General features: G+C 40.9%; 1 protein-coding gene across 6 annotated transcripts in view; it reads right to left on the bottom strand.

Moving 5' to 3' along the window:
- The window catches only part of LOC147309048 (ryanodine receptor 2-like), a 319,734-nt gene that overhangs the window by 194,378 nt on the left and 101,969 nt on the right, over window positions 1–23,387 (bottom strand). For all 6 annotated transcript variants that reach the window (XM_086273380.1, XM_086273384.1, XM_086273382.1 and 3 more), the window contains exons 9-19: window positions 22,411–22,485; window positions 20,935–21,091; window positions 20,628–20,792; window positions 19,515–19,636; window positions 7,725–7,908; window positions 6,925–7,060; window positions 6,575–6,670; window positions 4,186–4,304; window positions 3,075–3,208; window positions 2,740–2,981; window positions 1,312–1,504 (exon numbers count right to left, since the gene is read on the bottom strand). In XM_086273380.1, coding sequence (XP_086129506.1) covers window positions 1,312–1,504; window positions 2,740–2,981; window positions 3,075–3,208; window positions 4,186–4,304; window positions 6,575–6,670; window positions 6,925–7,060; window positions 7,725–7,908; window positions 19,515–19,636; window positions 20,628–20,792; window positions 20,935–21,091; window positions 22,411–22,485 — 1,623 coding nt within the window. The remainder of the gene's footprint in view (window positions 1–1,311; window positions 1,505–2,739; window positions 2,982–3,074; window positions 3,209–4,185; window positions 4,305–6,574; window positions 6,671–6,924; window positions 7,061–7,724; window positions 7,909–19,514; window positions 19,637–20,627; window positions 20,793–20,934; window positions 21,092–22,410; window positions 22,486–23,387) is intronic.

Genomic DNA, 23,387 nt, shown 5'->3' with positions numbered 1-23,387 from the left:
CGCATCATTGTTATGAGGAGACCATAAATAGCATTTGCATTTTCTGTTGTATTTGCTGTTATGAGTTCTTGTTATGGATAAAAAGTCTTTTTTTGTTTCAAAATAGCTGATAACTATTCGCTGATAGCTGCCAACATCTGCAAACAAATATAATTCTAGAAAGTGGTTCTATATAGTGTGTAACTGTTAATATGGAGCGTTATTAAATTTATTGCTAATGCAGTCATATGGCACACTGACTTCTGAGGAAATTTTAGATGGCACTCATCATCAGAAAGGTTGCCGACCCCTGCTATAGATGTATGACGTGTTTCATTGTAATGATTGTCATTTAACCCCTGCCATGCATGAATTATGACAACCTCAATCAGGATTTTTTCTCAAGTATTTTTTATTCATCTTTTAATGCCTAAAGATGAATTAAAATACTTAAGAAAAAATCCTGATTGAGGTTGTCATAATTCATGCATGGCAGGGTTAAAGTGCTGACATTGAGCCTTTCAGGGGTTTAACAAAAATAGGTTCATTGCATTGACTGACGAGGAATTTTATGCATAGCTCCCATTTTCGTGGGCGCAGAAGTATTTGGGCAAATTAACATCATTTGTTTTTAATACTTATATTAACATTCATTTGCTTTACTAGGTTGAGATAAAATGACTGACTTGGCCAGTAAAGAATATTCTATATGTGACGAGACATTAGTTTGTAGGTTTGAACCCCTATATATTGAAAATTCCAGCTAAAAGCTAAATACCAAATCTACAGGGTGGGCCATTTCTATGGATACAGCGTAATAACATGGGAATGGTTGGTGATATTAAAGTCCTGTTTGTGGCACATTAGCATATGTGAGGGGGCAAACTCCTCAAGATGGGTGGTGACCATGGTGGCCATTTAGAAGTCGGCCATCTTGGATACAACTTTTGTTTTTTCAATAGGAAGAGGGCCATGTGACACATCAAACCTATTGGTAATGTCACAAGAAAAACAATGGTGTGCTTAGTTTCAGCGTAACTTTATAAATCCCAGTGATATCACATAATTGTTGTCCTAATATAATAACAACCCCACTGATAACTTTTGTAAGACACTCATCAGGCAGTTACTGTAATAGTCTCAGAAGTATGCTACGCTGTTTTTAGGACAACAATCACTCTACAAAATCAGGATGTGCATGTAAGTTGTGCTTATAGTCATTATACAGTTGCAAATCCATTTTAAAAGACAAAAATAAAGAAAGCTTCATGGAGAACAAAGACAATAACTCTGTTATCATGCTGTGTTGATGAGCTTCAGTGAAACACTGACTTGACCCCAGCAGAGAAGCTCGCCACTGGGAAGAAAAGGCCATCAGAGTTGAAGTTCTCAAACATGCCCTGAACTGGCTGGCCATTGATTCTGAAGGAGATACTGGGCACACTGAGGTCCAGGCAGCAGCTCACCACATCTTCTGATCGAAGGAGATGCTGATTGGGTGAGCTAACAGTCCGCGCAATGCAGCCTGCACAGGATACACAGAAGTGCAGCGAGAAACAGTTTAGTTTGATTCCAGTCTGAACTGTTTAAGTACAAAACGACATCAAAGTTTATACCAGGACATTTTTCCATTATGGTTTTTGCTTTTACTTTACAGAGTATTTCCTACGTTATTGTGATCCATGGATGTGATCCATCCATCCATGTTTTCTTTTTTTCTTTTTGGCCTTTTTCAGCAGAAAAAACATCTTGCAGGCACTTTGCATAACTGTCCAACAGTTAAAAAAAAACATAGTTTCATACAAAGATCTTTTCCTTTTTTAAAATCTATTTCTGTGCATTTTAAAATAAATAAATAAATAAATAAAAGGATCCATAACTCGAAAGTGTCCTAAAAATGGCGAACGTGGTTCAGGGGGTTGGGACCTTCCGGCTTGTAACCGGAAGGTTGTCGGTTCAATCCCCAGCTCTGTCTGTATTGGTCGTTGTGTCCTTGGGCAAGACACTTCACCTACTGCCTACTGGTGTTGGCCAGAGGGGCCGATGGCGCGATATGGCAGCCTGGCTTCTGTCAGTCTGCTCCAGGGCAGCTGTGGCTACAATGTAGCTGCCTCCACCAGTGTGTGAGAGTGAATGAATAGTGGCATTGTAAAGCGCTTTGAGGCTCTTGAAAAGTGCTATATAAATCCATTATTATTATTAAAATGTACACCGTATTGGTGCTTTCTGATATGATGTTAAATTAATAGCTGAATTAACAGCTGTAAGCTGCTCAGTTCTTGAGGCAGCACAGCACTCTCACACCTAAAGATTGTGACCACTATAGTCCACATTCAGTAGTCTCACATTTCAATGGGAAAACATACTGGCAACTGCCAGTGCCACCCTTCAGTCTCCTGTTAGACACACCTATGGTATTAATTTCAAAATCTTGCTTATTCTCGAGATATCACATTCACAAGATTTTCAGAAAACATTAGTTGAGATCAGTGAGATTCTAGGAGGTCCTGCCATCCTCCAATTTGAAAATCCTAGGTGACTTCCATCACGAGTTATTGTATTCACAGTATTTTGACCTTTAGGTTGAGGTTACTGAGTAGATACAACTATGGTATTAATTTAAAGCTCCTACATTACATTACCTCCTACTACCTTCTAGGGCTGAGGGGTAAAAATGATTCTGCACAGACTTTCATTATCAGTGAGTTAGTAATCAAAATCACTCCATCTTTGTACACACACTGGACACACACAGCTCACCTGACCAAAGATGGAGTCCATCAAAGCCATAGGAATAGAGGTCATCACCCACCCCGTTGCCTCCCCACCCCTCTCCTCCACTGGGGTACGGTGCATAGCCATTGGTGTTGCCCCAACCCACCCTGAGGTGAGTGGCCTCTGCTGTGACAAATGGCAAAACCTGATCCACAATCAGCTCGTAGTACCACTTCCTGTACTGGGCAGAGCCCTCACTGACGCCCAAAAAGATGTTGGGTCGCATGCTGTTGGAGTGAATGAATGTCAGTGAGTAGGTAAATCCATTACTGACATGGGATTCCACAATCCGACCATTGCAAATGTTTGTATTTGTTTACCTGCTTATGTGGTTGATCAGGCGGGTCTGCAGTAATAAATCTCTTCCTGGCAGCAGGTTGTCACAGATCAGGTGCTGGTTAGAGCGCACTGCCACGCCGTGACACACACACAGTGAACACAGCACGTCTAGAACCTAAACGGTATTTATAAACAAGACGGATAAGATGTTATTGTCTCTACGATATAAAGAGGCACAAGTAAACAGGTAGTGACATCTATACTGAACTGCTGAAAAGGTCAGTGGTGGCTGGAGACACCACAGAGGGCTCAGAGCGTCCGTTCAGTCTGTATTTCTGACTGAAACCTACTACAATGAACACATGAGTATCAGGACTGTACCATGGAGCAGTGGGAAAAGGTGGCCTGGTTTTTTTTGACATCTGGTGACAACCCAGTGCATTTAGCTGTTACTCAAAGAAATGATGGGAAACACTGCAAGCTGGCACAGGCAGTGTGATGACACAAGAAACTTTTGGTCCTTAATGGTAACAGTATTCCCTGATGGCAATAACTTTTCCCATCAGGATAATGCTCCTTGATACTAAATGATTTCAACACAACAAAAGGTCCAGGGTGTGGATCTTCGGTGCGATACACTGCAACAAGTTAGATCCATGGAGGCCTTACAACAAAGTACTGAGTGAAAGGATCTGCTGCTAACATATTGAGTGTGTTAGCAGGATGTATGTTAAGTAAGAGCTTTTAATGAGCATAAGATGGACCTAAAAAAATATTAGATTGCTTATTTTAAACACCATGTATAGATGTTCAGACTTTAATGTGATTGGTACTACATCCATGCTTCAGCATGAAAAAAGGGTGAAATAACAAGGCAGAGTCATAAAACCTATCTCGCCAGACGTAATAAGGAGAAGTCGTCCTGCAACAGAGGGTCTGACCTCACAGAGTCCTGTTTTCAACATCATGGAGTCAAATAAAGAAACAACACATACCGACAGAATCTAAATCAACAGAATAACCAAGGCAAGCTATCCAAAGAACAGCCTTTCTACCTATAAAAAATGATGCAAGTGTACCAGGGATAACTAGGCTTTAAAATATACTATCATCATCACCAGTTTGTGTTTGTGGGTAAGTAAGTGCCCGTACCTTGTGGTTCCGACCATGTTTGTCCAACAGAGATATGATAGACTTGATATGTTCCTCTTTGATTATGTTAAGTGCTTCAGGACTCTCCACCAGTACACAGTGAAGCACCTCCAATATACCTGTAATTGAAAAATAAGGTGCAGTGTGACGATAACTTGATTCAAAACCACAGTTCACAAAAAGCTAAGAGTCGGTTTTACTGTCAAAGTTTGGAGAACCGTTAATGGCTGTACAGGTCCCAAAGCTAAGAGCAGAGGCAACTAGCTTACTCATCACTCAGCTCTACATCTTACTGTCGTTAGATATGTAAAATAATGATGTAAATTTTATCTGTCAAAGTGGAAATACTTCTAAACATACAGGACACCACTAAAAGATTGAATTACAAATGCAACTAGAGCAAATAGAGAAAATAAATAAAATGTTAAAAGTGCTTTTTAAATATTTCTTTTTTAAGTTATTTAAATATTGTTCGATTAATTTGCAACTGATTTCTGTACATTTTTATCGATGTATTGCCAGATCATAACAACAGAGTAGTTAATGCCTTTTTGTATTTTGTAATCGTAGATTCTGGTGTATTTCTCTCCGTCTTCACTTTCTTCCCTTTTGAATGTATGATTTGTTAAACCTGCTGGTTCATGTTGGACATCATCATCCTGTTTATAGTCTTTTCTCTTGCCTGCCCTTTGACTGTTTCCAGGTTCCTTCTACCTGTGGTTTGTTACAAGTCATCACAAAGCAGGTTACACTGTAAGGTAAAGACAGTGTCACAGGTAGACTCTAAATCATCAGAATGTGAGTACTAGGTAGACTACCCCATATGCTGGTCGTTGCCGTGGTTTCTCTGCTGTGTTTTTGTTGTTTTTCTTCAGCAGATTTTCACTGTTTTTGCTCTCTCTCCATCTGCTTCTCTATTTTTCTTTCCCTCTCCTTCTGTGAACTTTGTGCTCAACTTCTCTTTCTTTCCTCTTTTTCTTTTCCATCCCCCAGTTTTGTCCATTGTAATTGTAATAACTCAAAAATCCTAATAAAGTTCTAATAAAATATGACTACCAGGTAGACCATTATGGCAAGCGGTCCACTTGGGAAAGTAAATCTGTTGGGCATTTTGGTCTTCTCACGACAGTTCTGATTGGACAAGAACAAAAAAAACCCTGTAGTCACGCCTTACTTTTTGATAGGTCCATCCACTTGACGACTTACTTTCTCTGTTTAATTCAACCTCCTTAGAGATCCTTGATTTCATTGCTCAACTCACAACCAGGAGTCAAAAACATAAAACTAAGCCTTGGTTCAATAATGCCACCAGAGGACTCAGACACGTGTGTAGAAAAACTGACCGAACATGTGTCTTTTGATAACTTTGAATCTTTGTTAAATTATCAGAAGACTGTAAGAGCAGCAAAAAGAAGTGTTTCTCTAAGATTGTGGCTAACAACTGTCACAGACTCGTACTGTACTTACTGTGATTAACTCTGTTCTTAATTCTCCTACTGCTGCTCCTCTTATAGCATTGCAGGCAAGTCTTCAGCAATAGGATCACAGACTTCAGGTCTCATATTGTCCCTCCTGTTGCTGACTCATCTGTTTGAAAAGCCACTTTTATTCTCTGGCTTTTAAATCAGAATGAGTTCTGTACTCATTTCATTCTTACTTTCTTAAATTATGACATCTTTTCCTCTGTTGTTATCTCATTTGATTATTTTAGACGTACAGCACTTTGGTGAACAGCCGTTGTTTTAAATGTGCTAAATAAATAAATTCGACTCTGTCCTGTTCGTTTCCTATTATTTATTTATCTGTAAACGACACCAACATTTAACTGTAGTCGGTGTAATTCATCAGCATGTTTTTCCACCGTTCACTTGTGGGTTTACCTCAACCAACTCAGCAACACAGCAACAAACTCTGCTGACTCTTGTGTTCTTTGTTTATTAAATTCTGGATCCTTTTTATGTTTAAAGCAGCTTTATTGTGTTTTGGTGAGCAAAGCCTGAATCCAACTTACCCAGTTTCCACAGTGCACTGCGCTCATATAAACCTTCAGTTCATCCATGATCCGACTAAGAGAAAACCCCTCATTGCTCAGAATTTCAGTTGGTTCCCACTATCATCCCACTATCATATTGCTGATTCAGTAATATAAACTTGGAAGCTTAAGGCACAGTCATGTTTCTAACAGCTGAAAAGGTGGCTTCTTGTTAAATTAGCTGAAACCTTTTACGAGGTGATTAAATTGACTTGTCATCTGATGTCAACTGCTTTTTCTACGTAACATCCATTTGTATGTAACCAAGGCATTTCTGAGAATGTGTACTTTGACTTCAGCACCTCTTTTACATAACCATAAAATATATTATACCATGTAAAAGACAAGCTAACCTACCAGAGCAAGCCTCCAGTCGCTCCAGTCTGCTAATGAGCCAGTCCAGTGAACCAGAGAACTGGGCACAGTTCTTCCTGTTCCCTCTGATGAGTGCAGCTAGAAAGATGAAAATAAGTTGAGAGAAGTGACATGATATCAAGAGGTGTAACAACAGTAACATAGAAAACTCTTACTGAGCCCACATGTCACCTGTCTCTGTCCTCTGATCCCTTTCTGAATGAATCTCTGAGCATTTGTCATCTCTTAAAATAACCTGATTGTCTTCAGGTCTAATATGTAGTTTTAGGTGAGTGGAATTACAATTTGAGTTATTGCATCTTTTCTGTGCTTCTGTCTGTGCGCTTGTTTACCCAGTAGCTGGTAGAGGGAGTTGAGAATGGCGCTCCAGGCCTCTCCAGCCTCCTTTCCAACTGCCTCCGCAAAATGAGCTGCACTACTGTAGACATGAAGCCGATCAATGCACTCCAAGACCAGGCTGATCATCCCCTAGAAATATGAAAACTGTTGTTTTTACTTTATTCACCTGAAATGAGCTCTACAAAACAGAGTGTAGTCACAGAAAAGTTAGGAAATAAAAGCAAATTGAATGCCGTTAAATCATTCTATGGATTTGGATATAGATAATGTGACCAAGCTAATATCTGAGTTGAAAAACACAGACGTGCCAAAAAAACTGCATTTCCTCTAATGGCCACTGGAAGCTCGAAGTGTGTCAATTTCTCTCCAAGTAAACAGGAGCAAAACGCATGTTTACAAGTTAGTAGAGAAATGGTTTGGGCCACTGTGAATATTTTCAGCCACTATGGACACAATGTGAAAGCAAACATGATATAATTGGCAGTTCTTTGAGCAACAGTTTCACAGACATGGATTGTGTCATTAAAAGAAAACAATTCGTGTATACAGTAAAGTAATTGATTCATCTTTTCTTTTTCTTCTTAAAATAACATTTTAGACATTAAATATTCCAACATGTTCCATCATTAGAAATAAACCACTACAAAATTCACTGGGGGTGGATGTACTGTATGTATGTACTGAGGCAGAATATATAAATATATTAGACTAAATCTTTAAAATTGGAAGCAAAAACTGTTAAAAATGATCTGAAGTTAGTTTGTAAACACACATATGTCCAAGTGCACCCTACCTCTTCCTGAAAGAGGTTCTGACGGTTCTTCAGAGCTCGCAGTCGGTTCTGTTTGTCTTCATGTTCTAGGTGATCTCCAGGCGGTTGGAAATAACCTATTAGATCCTGGAGGCTCAGGCTAACTGAGTCTATTGGCAGATCCAAAGTAAAGCTCCTTCCTTTCTTTCTTAGTATGTCCAGACCCCTGGGAAATACAGAATGGAGGATGTCAGTCATGCTATAAACTAGAGAAGCGGAAAATGTCACCTTGTGTTACGCAAGTTTAGCATGTTCTGCTGCAAGAGTGTGAATGTAGATGCAAATGAGAAAGAAACTAAAATGTGCCGATCCCTCTCCTCAGCCTAATCACTGATTTGATGTTTCTCTTGTGTTGAAGTCATAAACACAGAAAGACAGAAAGATTGTCTGAAGGATTCCTTCATTTTTTGCATCCTTGTCTTCTAGATGACCCCAGAAATTAACCTGCAATTTTAAAGATTATCTCAATTCCCAAAATGAAAAGAGAGGAAGACTTGGAAGAAGAGTCGTTCACAAGGATCCAGAAGTCAGACCTTTATTGATTTGGATGAAAATGGAATGAAGCATGTTAATACAGGTGGGTTTTTCTCAGTGTGACGATATGTCTGTGGATTACAGCTGACAAACAATAAAGAAAAAATGTTTAAATATGGTTTTGGCCATCGTGACATCAACTAGTTGGCAAAGTCCTGTTGTGGAGCTTTACACTGAGCATATTCACCGTGTTAGCTTTTTGAAACAGACATCAAAGCATGACCAAGTGACATGTCTGACTGAAACCTCACACACGAGAGACTGAGGGGTTGGAAAAGAAATCTCTCAGCTGTCTAATCAGATTAGTAATCCTATGGGGTTGCAGAGTCTGTGTTAAGGCTGTTTCGGGGTTAGTTGACCGTGACAAGCTTGTCAGTGTGAGCTGATCATTCGTTAACACGTCCTTTGTGCTGTGTTTTTCTTTGATGTAGTACAGCTCAAACTCATTTTCTGGAATTATTGTTTAACCCTCTCAGGCTCAAATTAAACTTTTTGTTGCTAATGCACAACCAAGTCCTGCAGTCGTACTTCTGAGTAAAAAAAAAACAAAAAAAACAAAAAAAATATGTATGTGGGGTAATCGGGTTGTTAGTTTTTAACTGTTGCAAATCGGCAACGCCTGCCTTGAGAGGGTTAAGATGTAGGGCATCAATTGAAATGTCTTATAAGTAGACCTGATATTGTAAAAATACACATTCAGCATATAATAGCCCCATAAAGTATAAAACAAATTGCATTAAATGACAACACTGTTACAGAGGGGTGGAGAGGGGTTTGGAGACTCTGTAGAATCCAGCTCGGCTTGTTGTTTTCACGTACAAAAAGAAGAAGAGCAACAGATCGTCCAAGTTTCACAGAAACCTGATCTCAACAACATGACTGACAGTAATCCACAGGTGAACATTCTCCTCGATAGCTGTGGTCCCAGATGGTATTATAGTAACTGGTGGGTCCATAACAGCCAGGAACAACATTCTACTTAACTGATGTAGGGCTGAACTTCTACTTGTACCAAGATTCTATTCAAATGTCTACTGACTACGTTGAATGAACATGTGACAAAGCATTTGTCTATGCGTCCAATGTGTAGGTTCTTAACATACTTATCATCTTGGCAGTTCCCCTCAGCACTTCAGCCTTACTTTCCCAGTCATTTGGTAACTCTTCCCTATCACCCAGAACCTATTTCAACTTCTCCCTGCACTCGTTGCAATATTCTTCCTTCTCCAGCATCCTGTGGCTTTTTCTTCTTGATTTCCAGAGTGGAGTCAAATCCCACAGTCCCTGTAGTCTCCAATCCCTTAACCCACTGAATGCATGATTCCAGTTTACACTCCGAATTCTGAATCTTATACCATTGTTACAAAGATGATGGTCAGTTGTCTAAAATATACTGGACACTCTCCAAAATAGATGAATCAATATGCCCTCCTATTGCAAAATGGGAGGCAGATTTATCAGTCAGCTTAGACCAAAGTCTCTGGTCTCAGATATGTTTAAAAGATTTTAAATAGATTAGAAATAACATGAAATGACATCCCAATGTCTACAATTAATACAATACAAAATACAACATAGAGTGCTCTATACAGGTTAATGAATCAAGGTTTTTACCATCTTTTGCTGGTGGCCTCTGCTCTTGAGGAGTCCACTCTGCAGGTGGAGAAGATGTAGCAGAGGTGGAGGATGAACTCAGCCTCAGTGTCTATTGTCCTATGCAGTGTATGACTGAATGTTGGGGTGGGTGTGGTTGGGCCTGGGGCCCCTGCCCTTGGTAGATCCCCCCCCCCGTCCCCATCCCCAGTTGCCTCCCTCCTTCCTTGGATCCTCCATTGAGGCACAGGTGTGTTACTGAGGTGTAGGGGAGACATTCCTCCTCTGTCCCCTCCTGGCCACCTGCGCCTCAGTTTTATTCCACAACTTAGACATTTGTATTACTTACACTCTCATTACACATTCATATTGGGCCTCGGGGGTTTGGCACACTGAAGGGCGTCCAGAGGACGGTCTGTTTATTCAGCCTCACCTCTGGTGCTGGTGCCCACCTCTCATTTTTAAATATATGTAGACAATATGTGTTCTAGGGAGGGGCCGTGCTGACACCAAGTGTTGTCTGGCAGAAGGTTTTTGGCACCATGCTACTCGCCTGCTTAAAATGCATTTTAGAACAGCATGCATCAACACCACATATGGGTGGGCGGAGTGAGGCATGGGGTCTTAGTGTACCACGTTCATTTTTGTGTGTCTCCATGTTGGGTGAGTGCGTGAGTCTTTGTATATGTGTGCATGACGGTGGAAACACATATTAGTGTCTGTGTCTCATTCTCTTGGAACATATCAAGCCCCCCCAGGTGTGGGCCCGTTTCTTTTAATTTTACTTAATTACAAAAGAGTTGTAAAAGAATAATAAAGTACATTTTACATTTACTTAGGCTCTATTTACATTTTATGAAACAGGTAAATGTATTACACCAAAATAAATCAGGGAGGAACAAATAAGTTAATACAACTTTATATTGATTGTTTTGTGTATCTTAAATCAACTTTCAGTGCAGTTGTTCTGTCAGGTATACTAAGACAAGTGAAAATTTGCAAAATAAAATTCTATGCCCAAAAAAGTAAATCACAAATTTCTACTTCTTTGTTAATAAAATGCAATACGAATAATTTCTTCAGTTCTCGCTCTGGATATAATTTTCTTTACACTGGTCCAATATTGCATACAGAAAATCAACAGTTACATACAAGGTACTGTCGAGAGAGGTGGGATTGAAAAGGATTGAAGTGGACCTGGCTTATCTCTCATCTGAGAGAGTGTAAAAAGACTTAACATCTAGACTTTTATCTTAAAAGTGATACAGAGCTGTATTATAAACCGACCTGACTTCAGATATGCGGAAGAAAATGGCTGGATGATATATTATTCTGTTATTTTAGATTTTAACTTTTATCGAAGCGGTCGTCATAAGTTGTCAAACAGCACAATGCACCGCACTTTTCAGTTGCAATTTATTAGGTTTTCAGATGTTAATTCATCATTTTAGTAACACAATAACATGAACGTAGTAACATGTTTTCATATCATATTTAACACCGGTTTATTTTAAAGTGTTTTTTTTTCTTCATTGATAATGCACAATGTGACATTAAAGCAGCACAATTTAACATTAAAGAATATGAAGAATATGACAAATGGTTTAAGCTGCCTGTTATTGGTTTTTAACATTTTCCATTAAATGAACATCCTTTTTACTTTATCTTTTTTTTTAATCGATAGAAAAATCAGATGTTTTTTACAATAGCTTCTCTTAAAGTTCTGGTGATCATTTTCAGAGCCGTTCATGGTCAGATACATCACTATATTAGTAAATTTCTTCATTCATAGGTAACTGCCATGTCTCTGAGATCAGCTGATCACTTGTTGTTGGCTGTTTGTCTAAGTTACAGAGAAGAGGAGACTGTGCTTTTGGAGTTGTAGACACCCGGGACACCAGGTTTCAAAACTTGCTTCCATTGGACTCACGATCTATGGAAAGTGTTGAAAGCTTCTAAAAGAAGCAAGTGGAATTGTGTAGGATTGGCTTTATTTAGTTTTATGAATTTAAACTGTTTTAATTCTTGCATTTTACTTTGTATTGTAAAGCACTTTATGACTTTTGTCCTGTATAAATACAAATGTTGGTTATCAAACATTAGGTCTCTCTCTTCTAAAACCCTGTTAATAAATAACATTGATTTATTCCGCCTTACAAAAAGTTTGTTACTGCAGGATGATTTTGTCAGCTTAAGTGAATCAACACCAGGAGGGGGAGTAGCAGCAATCATCAACTCCAGCTTATTAATCAACCACAGAACAACAGAGTTATAATTAGGGATGGATATTGATAAGATTTTCACGATTCCGATTCCATTTTCGATTCTGTTTAACGATTAGATTCTTTATCGATTCTCTTAGCGATTCTTTTTTAAAAAGGTCGAATAGCTTAGAACTTTGTTTTATATCTTCTCTTTGAACAAGATAGAAATTTAGGAGTAACATTGTCATGGTCCGCGGCCCGCCGTCCGAGGAGCTGATGGGATGCCCACGCCCACCCCCACGTATGCTGCTATTTCCCCGCGCCCCAATAATTCTTTTCCTTTTTCTGTTGCAGCCTCCCACAGTCCCGTTTTCGGCGTTCCTGCGCGACTCATCTCCCGGTCCCTTGGTTTCTCTAGTTTCACGCGTGTTTTCCTTCTACCCTCCCGGGACACCTTCAGTTAAAATAAAGTTTATTTTCTCGTACTCCTGTGTGTGTTGGCTCTGCTTCTGGGTCCAGCTTGTGCGCTGAACTTCGGTTCATGACAAACATGGCCTTACAAACCCAGCAGTGAGATCTTAAGAGATCCACAGCCTACGGCTCTTCAATGGGGTGTCACAGGGACCCCAGGAAAAAAAATTGCAAATGTAAAATAATAAAATAAATATTCTTCTGTAGCAATAACAAAGTATAACATAAATTATTCTGTAGCAATTACACAAGAATATCCAGTAATGTCCCTGCCTACAATTAAACACATTCACTTACCAAAAATCGGGGGGATCTGCTGTGGCAAATGGTGCAAGCCTTTTACCACAAACTTAATCACTGCTCGGTGACATTCGTCTATCCTGGCCTGAAAGGAGTAGTGATGGTAAATTTGATTCTTTTTACTGAATCGAGTTTTAATGAGTCACTCACCAAAGTGAATCGGATTTTTGGGTCATTTGATTCACTGAGTCAGTTGACCAGAGAGTTCAAAAAATTTACATTTTCACTCAAACTTAATTTGTTTCTCTTTTCATGTAAATCCCCCTGCTAAGATGAATGATTCTAAAAGAAAACAACTATTTTATAGAGCAAAAAAGAGCAAAAACATTTCTAAAATTAACAAATTTCCTATCAAAATTGCTTAATAAACATTTATTTTGTTTATTTTTATTTTATTAGTATTTTCCTTAAATGTGTCAAATATATGTTTTCTCATCTAAATGTCCACTGAGCTGTGAGCCAGGGGGCGGTAATGTGCCTTAACATTGGTTGCCAACCAAGAAGAAGAAGGAGCTGTGAGCCAGGAGGGAGGGGGTGAGTGAGTGAGTGAGTGAGTGAGGGATTTGTTCGCTCTATGATTCAGCACAGGAGGGAGGGGGTTAGTTAATCCTGAGTGATTCGCTTAGGCTTACGATTCAGCAGAGGAGGGAGGGGGTTAGTGAGTCCTGAGTGATTCGCTTACGCTGACGATTCAGCAGAGGAGGGAGGGGGTTAGTGAGTCCTGAGTGATTCGCTTAGGCTTACGATTCAGCACAGGAGGGAGGGGGTTAGTGAGTGAGTGAGTGATTCGTTCGCTCTATGATTCAGCACAGAAGGGAGGGGGTGAGTAGCTCAAATGTGCTGTTAGCATGTTAGCAGAGCGATGCTACTGTGAACCGAGGAGCTATTGTCTTGATGTGAACTTCTTCTTCAGAGCAAAAATGTTTTTGTTACGATACTGGATGTTGTGTTTTTCTCCACAATTTTAATTATAAGCTAGATATATTGCTGCTGACAGCAACAGGGATGAGTCAGTGAGTCAGTTGGGCTTGTGAATCATGATTCATGAGTCAGTAAAGTGATTCTCGAGTATTGAACGATTCGTTCATGATTCGCGCATCACTAGAAAGGAGATGCTACCGGTAGACTGCAGCGAGAACTGCCAGTCTGAGCCAGCCAGACTCTGTCTCTCTCATCATGGTCACCTAAACGCACAGTAATGGCAGGTTTTGTAATAAGGCAGATCGCGCTAACATAATATGCACTGTTAGTTGATTATTTACCTGCCGCATTAACGGGAGAGGACGTGCAAACGTTACCGCTGCTGCTGGGTTGAGATTCACGAGTCCGGAGCGGAATTAAAAACATGACATTCAAGGTTATCACGCGTTTTGTGAGCAAATGCTTTCGCATATTCGTAGTGTTTCCTCCCTTAAATGAAATATCTACTTTGCAAGTATTGCAAGTTGCCCTGTTGTCATCCATTCTCGTAAAGTATAATCAAACTTTTGAGCGTTTGAGCCGCCGTGTTTCCTGCCAGGTAAATGACACTCCGCAACGTGGTGACGTCAGGGTATCGTTTGCAAAAATGGCAAACAATTCCAAGGGATTGAAACAGTGGGAACCGGTTCTCAACAAGAACCAGTTTTCGATACCCATCCCTAGTTATAATTCAAAAAGTTGAAAGCCTGAAATGAAAAAACTGTTCTGTTTGTTGTATCTGAATACTATGGATCCTCTGTAAAAGAAAGCCTCAAATCAGAAGTACTTGACTCCCTGGTATAATTCTCAAACACGCACCTTAAAGCAAATAACTCTTAACCTTAACTATTAATGACTTCATCCATTATTTAGACTCTTTTTCTCCAAATGATCTTTTTGAGTTAACTTAAACAATTACTTCTTGTCTTTTAGACCCCATTCCTACAAGCCTCCTTTAAAAAGTCCTCCCACTTAATGCTTCAATCTTAAATATGATCAACCTATCTCTATTCATGGACTATGCACCACAAGCCAAATGATCTTCTTGTGACAGTGAACTCATCTCTGTGCTTGTCCCTCTAGGCCTCAGTGCAGGGTTCAACACTGTCGACGATAATAATTTACTGTGATTTGAGCATGCTGTAAGTATTAAAGGTACTCCGCTGCAGTGATTCGAATCATATCTATCTAATAGACTACAATTTGTTCATGGATATGGGGAGTCTTAATTACTTCCACAGAGCTAGCTTGATCTATCCATGACACCAGTAAACATGCACCAATTACTTAAAATGTCCTGAAGACATAAAGACCTGGATGACCTCTAATTTTCTGCTTCTGAATCCAGATAAAACTTATGTTATTGTACTTGGGCCTAACAATCTAAGACACATGGTGTAACCAGATGGTAGTCACCACAGTAACCGAACCTTTTTCATTCAACTTGTAACTCACCAGTTTCAGAGGAAAGTTGTTTCTTAATCCACTTAACACTGTCCTATAAATCACTTAAGAATAAAAAAGGCATCAAACTCAAAAAATGACCCAGTATTATTTCTGTACATAACAGGCAACTAACAAATTTCAACTGTATGTTTGCAAAACAAATTTTGTGATATTTGGTTCCATTTCTTTAGTTGAATCTATGAAAAACGCCAAAGATCAGACAGTTTGACAGACATTAAATAGTGTTTTTGGACCAACAAGGCAATTTTAAAAGAGGTCTTAGCTGAAAACTTGACATATTTCAACATGGTGTGCAGTAAACCCTTAAAAAAAACTGCAGATGCAGGTGCTCAGGACGCTCTCTATAGTCCCTCTGTAGAACATGGTGAGAATGGATAATGGGAAATGGGCTTTTATCAGCTTCCACAGGAAGTAGAGACGCTGTTGGGCCTTCTTGGTTAAGGAGCTGGTTTTGAGGGACCAGGAGAGGTTCTCCGCCAGGTGGACACCAAGGAATATGGTGCTCTTGATGACCTCGGATCCATCGATGTTAAGAGGACAGTGATTTCTCTGTGCTCTCCTAAGGTCAACAATTATCTCTTTTGTTTTCTCCACATTCAGAGACAGGTTGTTGACTCTACACCAGTCCGTTAGCTGTCACACTTCCTCTGTGTATGCTGACTCGTCGCTCGTGCTGATGAGACCCATCACAGTCGTGTCATTGGCGAACTTGATGATGTGGTTCCAACTGTGCATTGCTGCACAGTGACATGTCAGCAGAGGAAACAGCAGTGGGCTGGGCACACAGCTCTGAGGGGCTCCAGTGCTCAGTGTGGTGGTGCTGGAGATGGACTGTCTGAGGTCTCTCTGTCAGAAAGTCCAGGATCCAGTTGCAGAGGGGGGTGTTCAGGCCCAACGGGCTCAGTTTTCCAGTCAGGTGCTGAGGAATGATTGTGCTGAATACTGAACTGAAATTTATGTACAGCATCCACACATATGTGTCTTTGTTTTCCAGTTGGGTGAGGGCGAGATATAGGGTGGTGGCGATGGCATCATCTGTTGATCAGGTGGGACAATAGGTGAACTGCAGTGGGTCCAATGTGGGTGGCAGCTGGGTCCTAATGTGCCTTATGACAAGTCTCTTGAAACACTTCATCATGATGGGTGTGAGTGCAACAGGACGGTAGTTATTGAGGCAGTACACTGAGGACTTCTTTGGCACAGGAACGATGGTGGTGGCCTTGAGGCACGTTGGAATGAAAGCAGTGCTATGAGAGAGGTTGAAGATGTCAGTGAGGACATCTAGCAGCTGGTCTGCACATTCTCTGAGCACTCTTCCAGGGATGTTATCTGGACCAGCAGTCTTCCATGGGTTAACTCTTTGAAGAGTTCTCACATCAGACGAGGTCAGAACCTGGTCGTTGTGAGGTGGGGTGATCTTCCTCACCATCACGCTGTTCTGAGCATCAAACCGTGCATAGAAGTTGCTCAGTGCATCTGGTAGGGAGGCGTCACTATCACAGGCAGGTGTCGTCTACTTGTAGTTGGTGATGCCCTGGATGCCCTGCCACATGCGCCGCGTATCACCACTGTCCTGGAAGTGGCTGTGGATTCTTCAGCCATGCGCGCATTTCGCTGCTCTGATGGCTCGAGGCAGTTTGGCCCTCACTGTTCCCCGGGCCACCTTGTCACCTGTTTTGAAGGCGGAGTCTCGAGTCTTTAACAGCACACGCACCTCTGCAGTGGTCCACATTTTCTGGTCTGGTATTATGATAGTGATGAAGTCCGTGACATGATCAATCCACTTGCAATGTTGCTGGTCACAGATGATGTGTACTCCTCCAAGTTGGTGCAATCGCTATTTGTAGCAGCCTCCCTGAACATGTCCCAGTCAGTGTGCTCAAAACAGTCCTGAAGAGCAGAGAGAGCTCCAGCAGGCCAGGTTCTCACCTGTCTCAGAACCAGTTTGCAACGTCTGACGAGCGGTCTGTAACAGACAAGTGGCCAGAATATGCGAGATGGGGGAGGGGCCTCGCTGGGTGCAGAATGAGAATGTTTGTGTAAACAAGATCGAAATACACTAATACACTAATCATGATCGTGTGCACAGCGTCTCTCTATGTCTGTCTCCACGTTGGGTGAGTGTGGAGTAAGTGCATATGAGAGCATGAGGGTGGGAATGGATGTTTGCATATGTGTGTGCCTGTATGTCTGTGTCTATATGTCAGGTTGGGTATCAGACGCCACCTCTCTGGGGACATCTCAGGCCCTCCAAGGTTTGGAGGCCTATCTCCCCCCACCACTTCCCCTGCCAGTGGCAGACGCCCTCAGACATCGGTGCGTTGGTGGTTCTTTGTGTCCAGGGATGGGCGTCCGGGTACACACCGGCTCACTCCTTGGCGGCCGCTTATCGGGGCCTGGAGCCTGGGGCTCGCTCGGGCCACTTCGGAGGTCACTCAGGCACAGCTGGCTGCCGGCGGAGCTCACGGGCGCGTCACTGCAACTCCCCCTGGCTTCTGCTCCGCGGCTGCTGGGTGAGCCCTCATCTGGGACTCTCCTCAGCTCTTTCTGGGACAGTGGCGCGGCTGCCCCTCTGGTGGTCTTCCTTGGTCTCTTGTGTTCTGGGGGCCTCTGGATGTCTGGAGTTTTGATCTCCTCCATACCTGCTTCATGCCCTGGAGGACGGGGCTGTGGCCCCCCCACACCCTCTAGCAGATCATTACATGAAGGAACCTTTTAAAAAAGCAAGCGCGTCCATGCTCACAGGTGTACACACGGGTGATCACACCCACAAACTACACCCTTTTTGGCTCCTACCTCAAAGCACACTGTGTTCTGTTGATCTTATGTGCTGCACAATAATGTTTAATATTTAGTATTTACTGTCATATTCCCATATATCATTGTGATGTTGTTTATTCTATTACTCTTGTTCTCTTCTGCTTGTTTTCTTTTTTCTTTCTCAGCAGGTGATCCAGGTGATCGATATATGCATTTTTTTTTCTGATCATTCTGTTGGTTTTTGTCTTTTGCCCTTCTCCCCCGTCCCTCTTCTCAGCTGTTTCTCTTTCCCTCTTTCTTTCCCCCAGTCAAGTCTGTCCCGTATTCAGTAAGTGAAAATAAAATAAACAATAAAAGGTGAATCAAATGGACCATTACGGCAAGGCTGGGATGGTCAATTTGGTAAAGTAAATCCGTTGGGCATCTTTCTTTGCCTTTAGACAATAATTCTGATGGCAAAAGAGCCAAACAGGACAGGCAAAAAATAAAATAAAATAATAATAATAATAATAATAATAATAATACACTAATCATGAGAGATTGTTGGATTGATTTTTACATCAGAGTGCAATGTGACCACATTTGCAGTCACATCACACTCTACGTTAGTGTTTCAAACATGAGCTTTCATTGTGCACCTTTGGGCTACACATTATACATTACAGAGGGTGAGCAGTGTAATGTAGGCTCCTCTGCCACCTGATGGCAAATTACCCAGTGCTAGTGCAAACTGTACGACGCTACACAAATTTTCCATTTTCAAAGCAAAACATAAAGAAATGAGACGTGGCTCAGGACTTTTGGACAGTACTCTATGTTAAGCCCTTAATTTGATTCTTATTTCCTAGTTTGGCCCTTTGTGAAAATGAATTTGTCACCACTGTCCTATAAATTTTTACAAATGAACTGAACTTTGTCATCTTATTGCACTTTTTCTCATTTGAATATGTTGTCTAAATGTGACAACAAATGTTGTATTTGGGAGTAATTGATATACGAATACAAAGTAAAACAGTTCACGGTGAAAACAGTTTCACAAAACCTTACCTGAGTTTCACAACTGAGGTAAGATTTGAAGTTAAAAAGTTATAGACCTTCTACATATTAATGTTATTCATGTTGGTGCTGTTTTGTTTTTTTTTGTTTCCTGTTCTCATGCTGTCCTACCATGGAAGCACAGCATGAGTAGAGGTCTCTTTTTTTCCTCTTGTACTTTCTCATTGTAGTGTACATTTCAGTGTTTTTCTGTAACGCTACCAATCTCTGACTTGTATCCCCATGTAATGTCTGTGTTGTGTGTGTAAGATCGGGGGGGGGTCCCATTTCACTGCAGGGCAACCTGCATGTGGCGAATGAAGCTTTGATTGATTGATTGATTGATTGTTATTCAACCCAGTGATTTCCATTTTTCTCTTTATAATGATGCCACAGTAACTTACAGGCAAGTGTAACATGCATACTTGAAAATCACTACTCGCTGCACCTGATGAAGCAGTTGAACAGGAAGACAGTACTGCGGATGACCCTTGCAGTGCGGCTCTCTTCGTGCTGTGATCGCGATAGTGTCAGCCCATCGTCCATGTGCCCCTCATGGTGCATGATTGCCTAAATAAGAAACAAAGTTTCTCCAGGTTCAGCAGATTCAGAAATGTATTAAGATTGCTCAGTAACAGAGGAAGTTGCTTTGCAGTTGATGGGTGATGCATTGATTGGATACATGAGGAATCTTCAGAATATTTATAGGAAATTTGCACAAAAACAGTTCCATTAGTGAAAAAAGTAAAGTCTTTTACAGCATCCAGCAGCTTTTAGAATTAGTGACAGTTCTTTCATTTTCACTAACTATTGCCACAGAGACCCGGACTAATATGTTAAACATATAAATACTTATATGTTGTTATTATGTGTTGTTAATTTTTCAAGGTTTCCCTCTGCGTTGGCTGTCAGTGGAACCATGTCAACAATGTTTCTTGATGGTATGACACAAGAATCAGAATGATTTCTGAAGTGCAGAGGTGTCTACTCTGCACAGATTCAGCCAAATACCACAAAACTGCTTGTACAGCAGAGTAAATGGCTAATGGCCAAACACATACTGCAAAGGCAACCCAAGAAAGAAGAAGACAAAGATAGATATTCTTCATTGGTCAAGTCAGTCACCAAGTCAGCTTCATTTGCAGTTAGTGAAAGACCCACAAATATTTTTATTACAATGGTGTTAATAAATTAAGCCTGAAATTTTCACTTCAATTACATTTGAAATGTTTGATTTAAAATCTAATGTGGTTGTGTACAAAAAGTAAAAACTAATAACATTTAAAAATGGTGTCATTGTCCAAATAATGCAGCAGATTCAAAGTATCTGAGGTAAATCCAACGCTATTGGGTCGATGAAAACACAGCTCATCCCCCTTTTTAATTGAAAAACTTTTCCCCATTCTGACTGTGCAAGAAGTGCATGAATTTTACATTCATCTTAATTTTACGTTAACTCTAGCATAATGAAAGTCCACAACCTCACCATGGACCATATTTACAGACACAAGTATTTATAAAGTTGTAATAGGTGAAGTTATGGTTTGGTGCGATATGGTACCTTTCTCTGTACTCCACCCATGCGTGCACACTTGGCATCAACAGTCTGGTAAGTAAGCCACAGACAGGTGTCAACATGTTGAATGTAACACACAGAGTCACCATACTTTATGTCAGGAGTCCCCATCCCATCCACGTCCTTCCTCACACCCAGGTCCAGCTTTTCCTGAAGGAGAAACAAAGAGGAAAATTCACTTAGACAAGTGAGCCTATAAAAACACAGAGAATTTCCTTCATTCAAAACACAATGATTTCATAGATTATGGCCTTCACAGACAGCACTGCTACTGATGTCACTAACTCTATACCTTGGAAGACCTGAAGCAGAAGGCTGTAGACTTGACATCAGCTTTCTCTTTGTCCATCAGCAACAGAGACTTGTCTTCTACCATGCTCAGATACTTCCCTGTGGTCACATGTCTCAGTCTGAATGGCTGACCCCAACGGATATGACTCCCACTCCACCTGGACATATTGACAGAAATCCAAAAAAAGTCAAGGAACCTGACTGATTTAATAGTGCATGTTATGAGGAATTAGACATACAGAACATCAATGGTTTCAGTGCCTTTAAACCTGCACTATACAGTATTATTTAGTCATTGAGCCATAGATCGAAATACTAAATATAACATATAATGTAAACATTTCTTTTTGTACATACATATACATATGTTGAAATAAATTATTACATTTCCAACATGTCAGTGGTTAAAGTTGCCACTGTGAGTGACAGGTGTCCCCACACACCTGCTTGTCCACCACTGTGGACAGTTTCTTAGTCATCACCAGTTTGTCTGTATCTGGAAGACCCACAGGATCTGGGATGATCCCTTTTTGACCTCTGGACTTCCAGGCCACATTCAGCACAGATGTTCCTGGATACGATGCCAGCCACTTTTATGGCATTATGGCATTCCATGTATGTCCTGCCTGCTAGCATCTTGCACCCTGCAGTCATGTGTTGGATTGTCTGAGGGGCATCTTTGCATAGCCTGCACATGCGTATCATTTAAGTTCATATGTGTGCAAAGGCAGACCAGTGAATACTTTTGGCAAAGTCTTCCCTGCCATTCTTGAGTTCCTCATACACTACCACAGTTTCTCACTTAGCTCCTTATCATATGCTTTGTCTGGATCCACAAAGAGAAGGTGTAATTCCATCTGACCTTCTCCACACTTCTCTATCTACACTCTCAAAGCTAATATCCCGTCTGTAGTGCTCTTTCTCAGCTTGCAACCATATTGCTGCTCACTGATCATCACCTTTCTTCTTAACCTAGTTTCAACAGCTCTTTCACATGCATTCATCTTATGGCTCACCAGTATATCCTCTCACTCTCCAAAACTGTGTTTAACAGTCTGGTTAAAAAGTTTACTTCCCTCTCTCCTACACGTCTCCATGCTGCCACAGGTATGTCATCAATCAACTGCCCTCACTCCCTCCTTTCTAAGCCTCTGCACTTCCTGATTCACTAGCTCTCCTCAATCCATCTCTCTCTCTCTTATTTTCTACATTCATCAGTTCCTTAAATACTGTTTTCATCTTCTCAACACAGTCTCTTCACTTGTTAACATGTTTCTATCTAACCTGCTGCACACCCTTTCCAGCTCAATCTCTCCGCCTGACGCAACTATCACAACTTTCCTTTGTCTTCCTTTATCGTGTCTTGTGACTGACACTAGTATTACATTGGGTTTTGTATGTGTTTTACATGTGTTTTTATTTTGCATTAACCTGTTTGTAAACGTATGCAGAGCACATGTATGTTGTTTATACTCACACGACTCGCAGTGTCTCCAGCCTCCACAGTGACCTGGCATGACAGGACACGGCTCCGCCTTCGTAATGCACTGTCCTGGAGAAACGAATGATAGAATTGCAAATCTGTTTTAACAAATCTCCCAACAGTGCTGTTATATTTGCAAAGAAGATTCATAAGTATTTAACCTGATTATACAGTCTCATAATAAACCCCAGCAGTTAGTCAGATGGGAGCACAGTCACTTTGAGCCTCATTGTTTAACAGCTTGGCAGTCTCCTTTGGGAACTTCTTAAAACTATAATTATTAATAGTCTTATTCATCTTAGTCAAAGCTCTCTGTCAGTAAAGGGACTTGTTACATTCTGTCCCTCCAAGCAGAACCAGACAAACTGAGTATTATATGTGTAATGGCCCCAACTGGTGGGTAAAGAAAGCTGAAGGTAGGCAGAACAAAAAATGTTGACTGGAGAGGCGTCTTTTGAAATAAGACTTGGAAACTACGTGTGTTCTTTTAGAGCCGTCCAGTGGGATATAGCACAGCATTAGTTCAGCTTACCATCATCCCTATATAATGGCCCAGTCACGCTAGACTACTGGGAGAAAAATAGTGGCTTCCCAGCACCGATTTGGGTTTTTGTTTTTCTGTTTGTTCCAGTCATTCCAACTGCTTGCGCAGAGGTTAAGCATGCAACACCCTCAACCTCTGTAGACCACTTTCACTCACAAGGTAGTTGCACTGGTGGATCTGTGGAGCTTGGATTGACTGCAATCACTTCCAGACAGGTTGGTAAAACCTTGAAAATAACTGCTGTCCATTGAATAAACACAGATTACCAACATGATGCAGTCAGTCTGAGTCTCTGCTGATGAGCACAACTCAACAACTATTTCACTATTGGTGAAGGAATTTTTTAATTTCTGCTTCCAAACTAAAGCTTTTGCCTGGACTTTGAATGTACAGTGCTGTCTGCATTTTCTTAGACTTACATGTTTCA

This window comes from Aulonocara sp. 'chitande type north' Nkhata Bay, linkage group LG18 (assembly GCF_057382095.1).
Source record: "Aulonocara sp. 'chitande type north' Nkhata Bay isolate Kocher_YH1m ecotype deep benthic linkage group LG18, A_spYH_male_GT1.1, whole genome shotgun sequence".
NCBI classification, from domain to species: Eukaryota; Metazoa; Chordata; class Actinopteri; order Cichliformes; family Cichlidae; genus Aulonocara; species Aulonocara sp. 'chitande type north' Nkhata Bay.
Note: the sequence above shows the minus strand (reverse complement) of the source record. Positions and strands in the feature narration are given on the sequence as shown.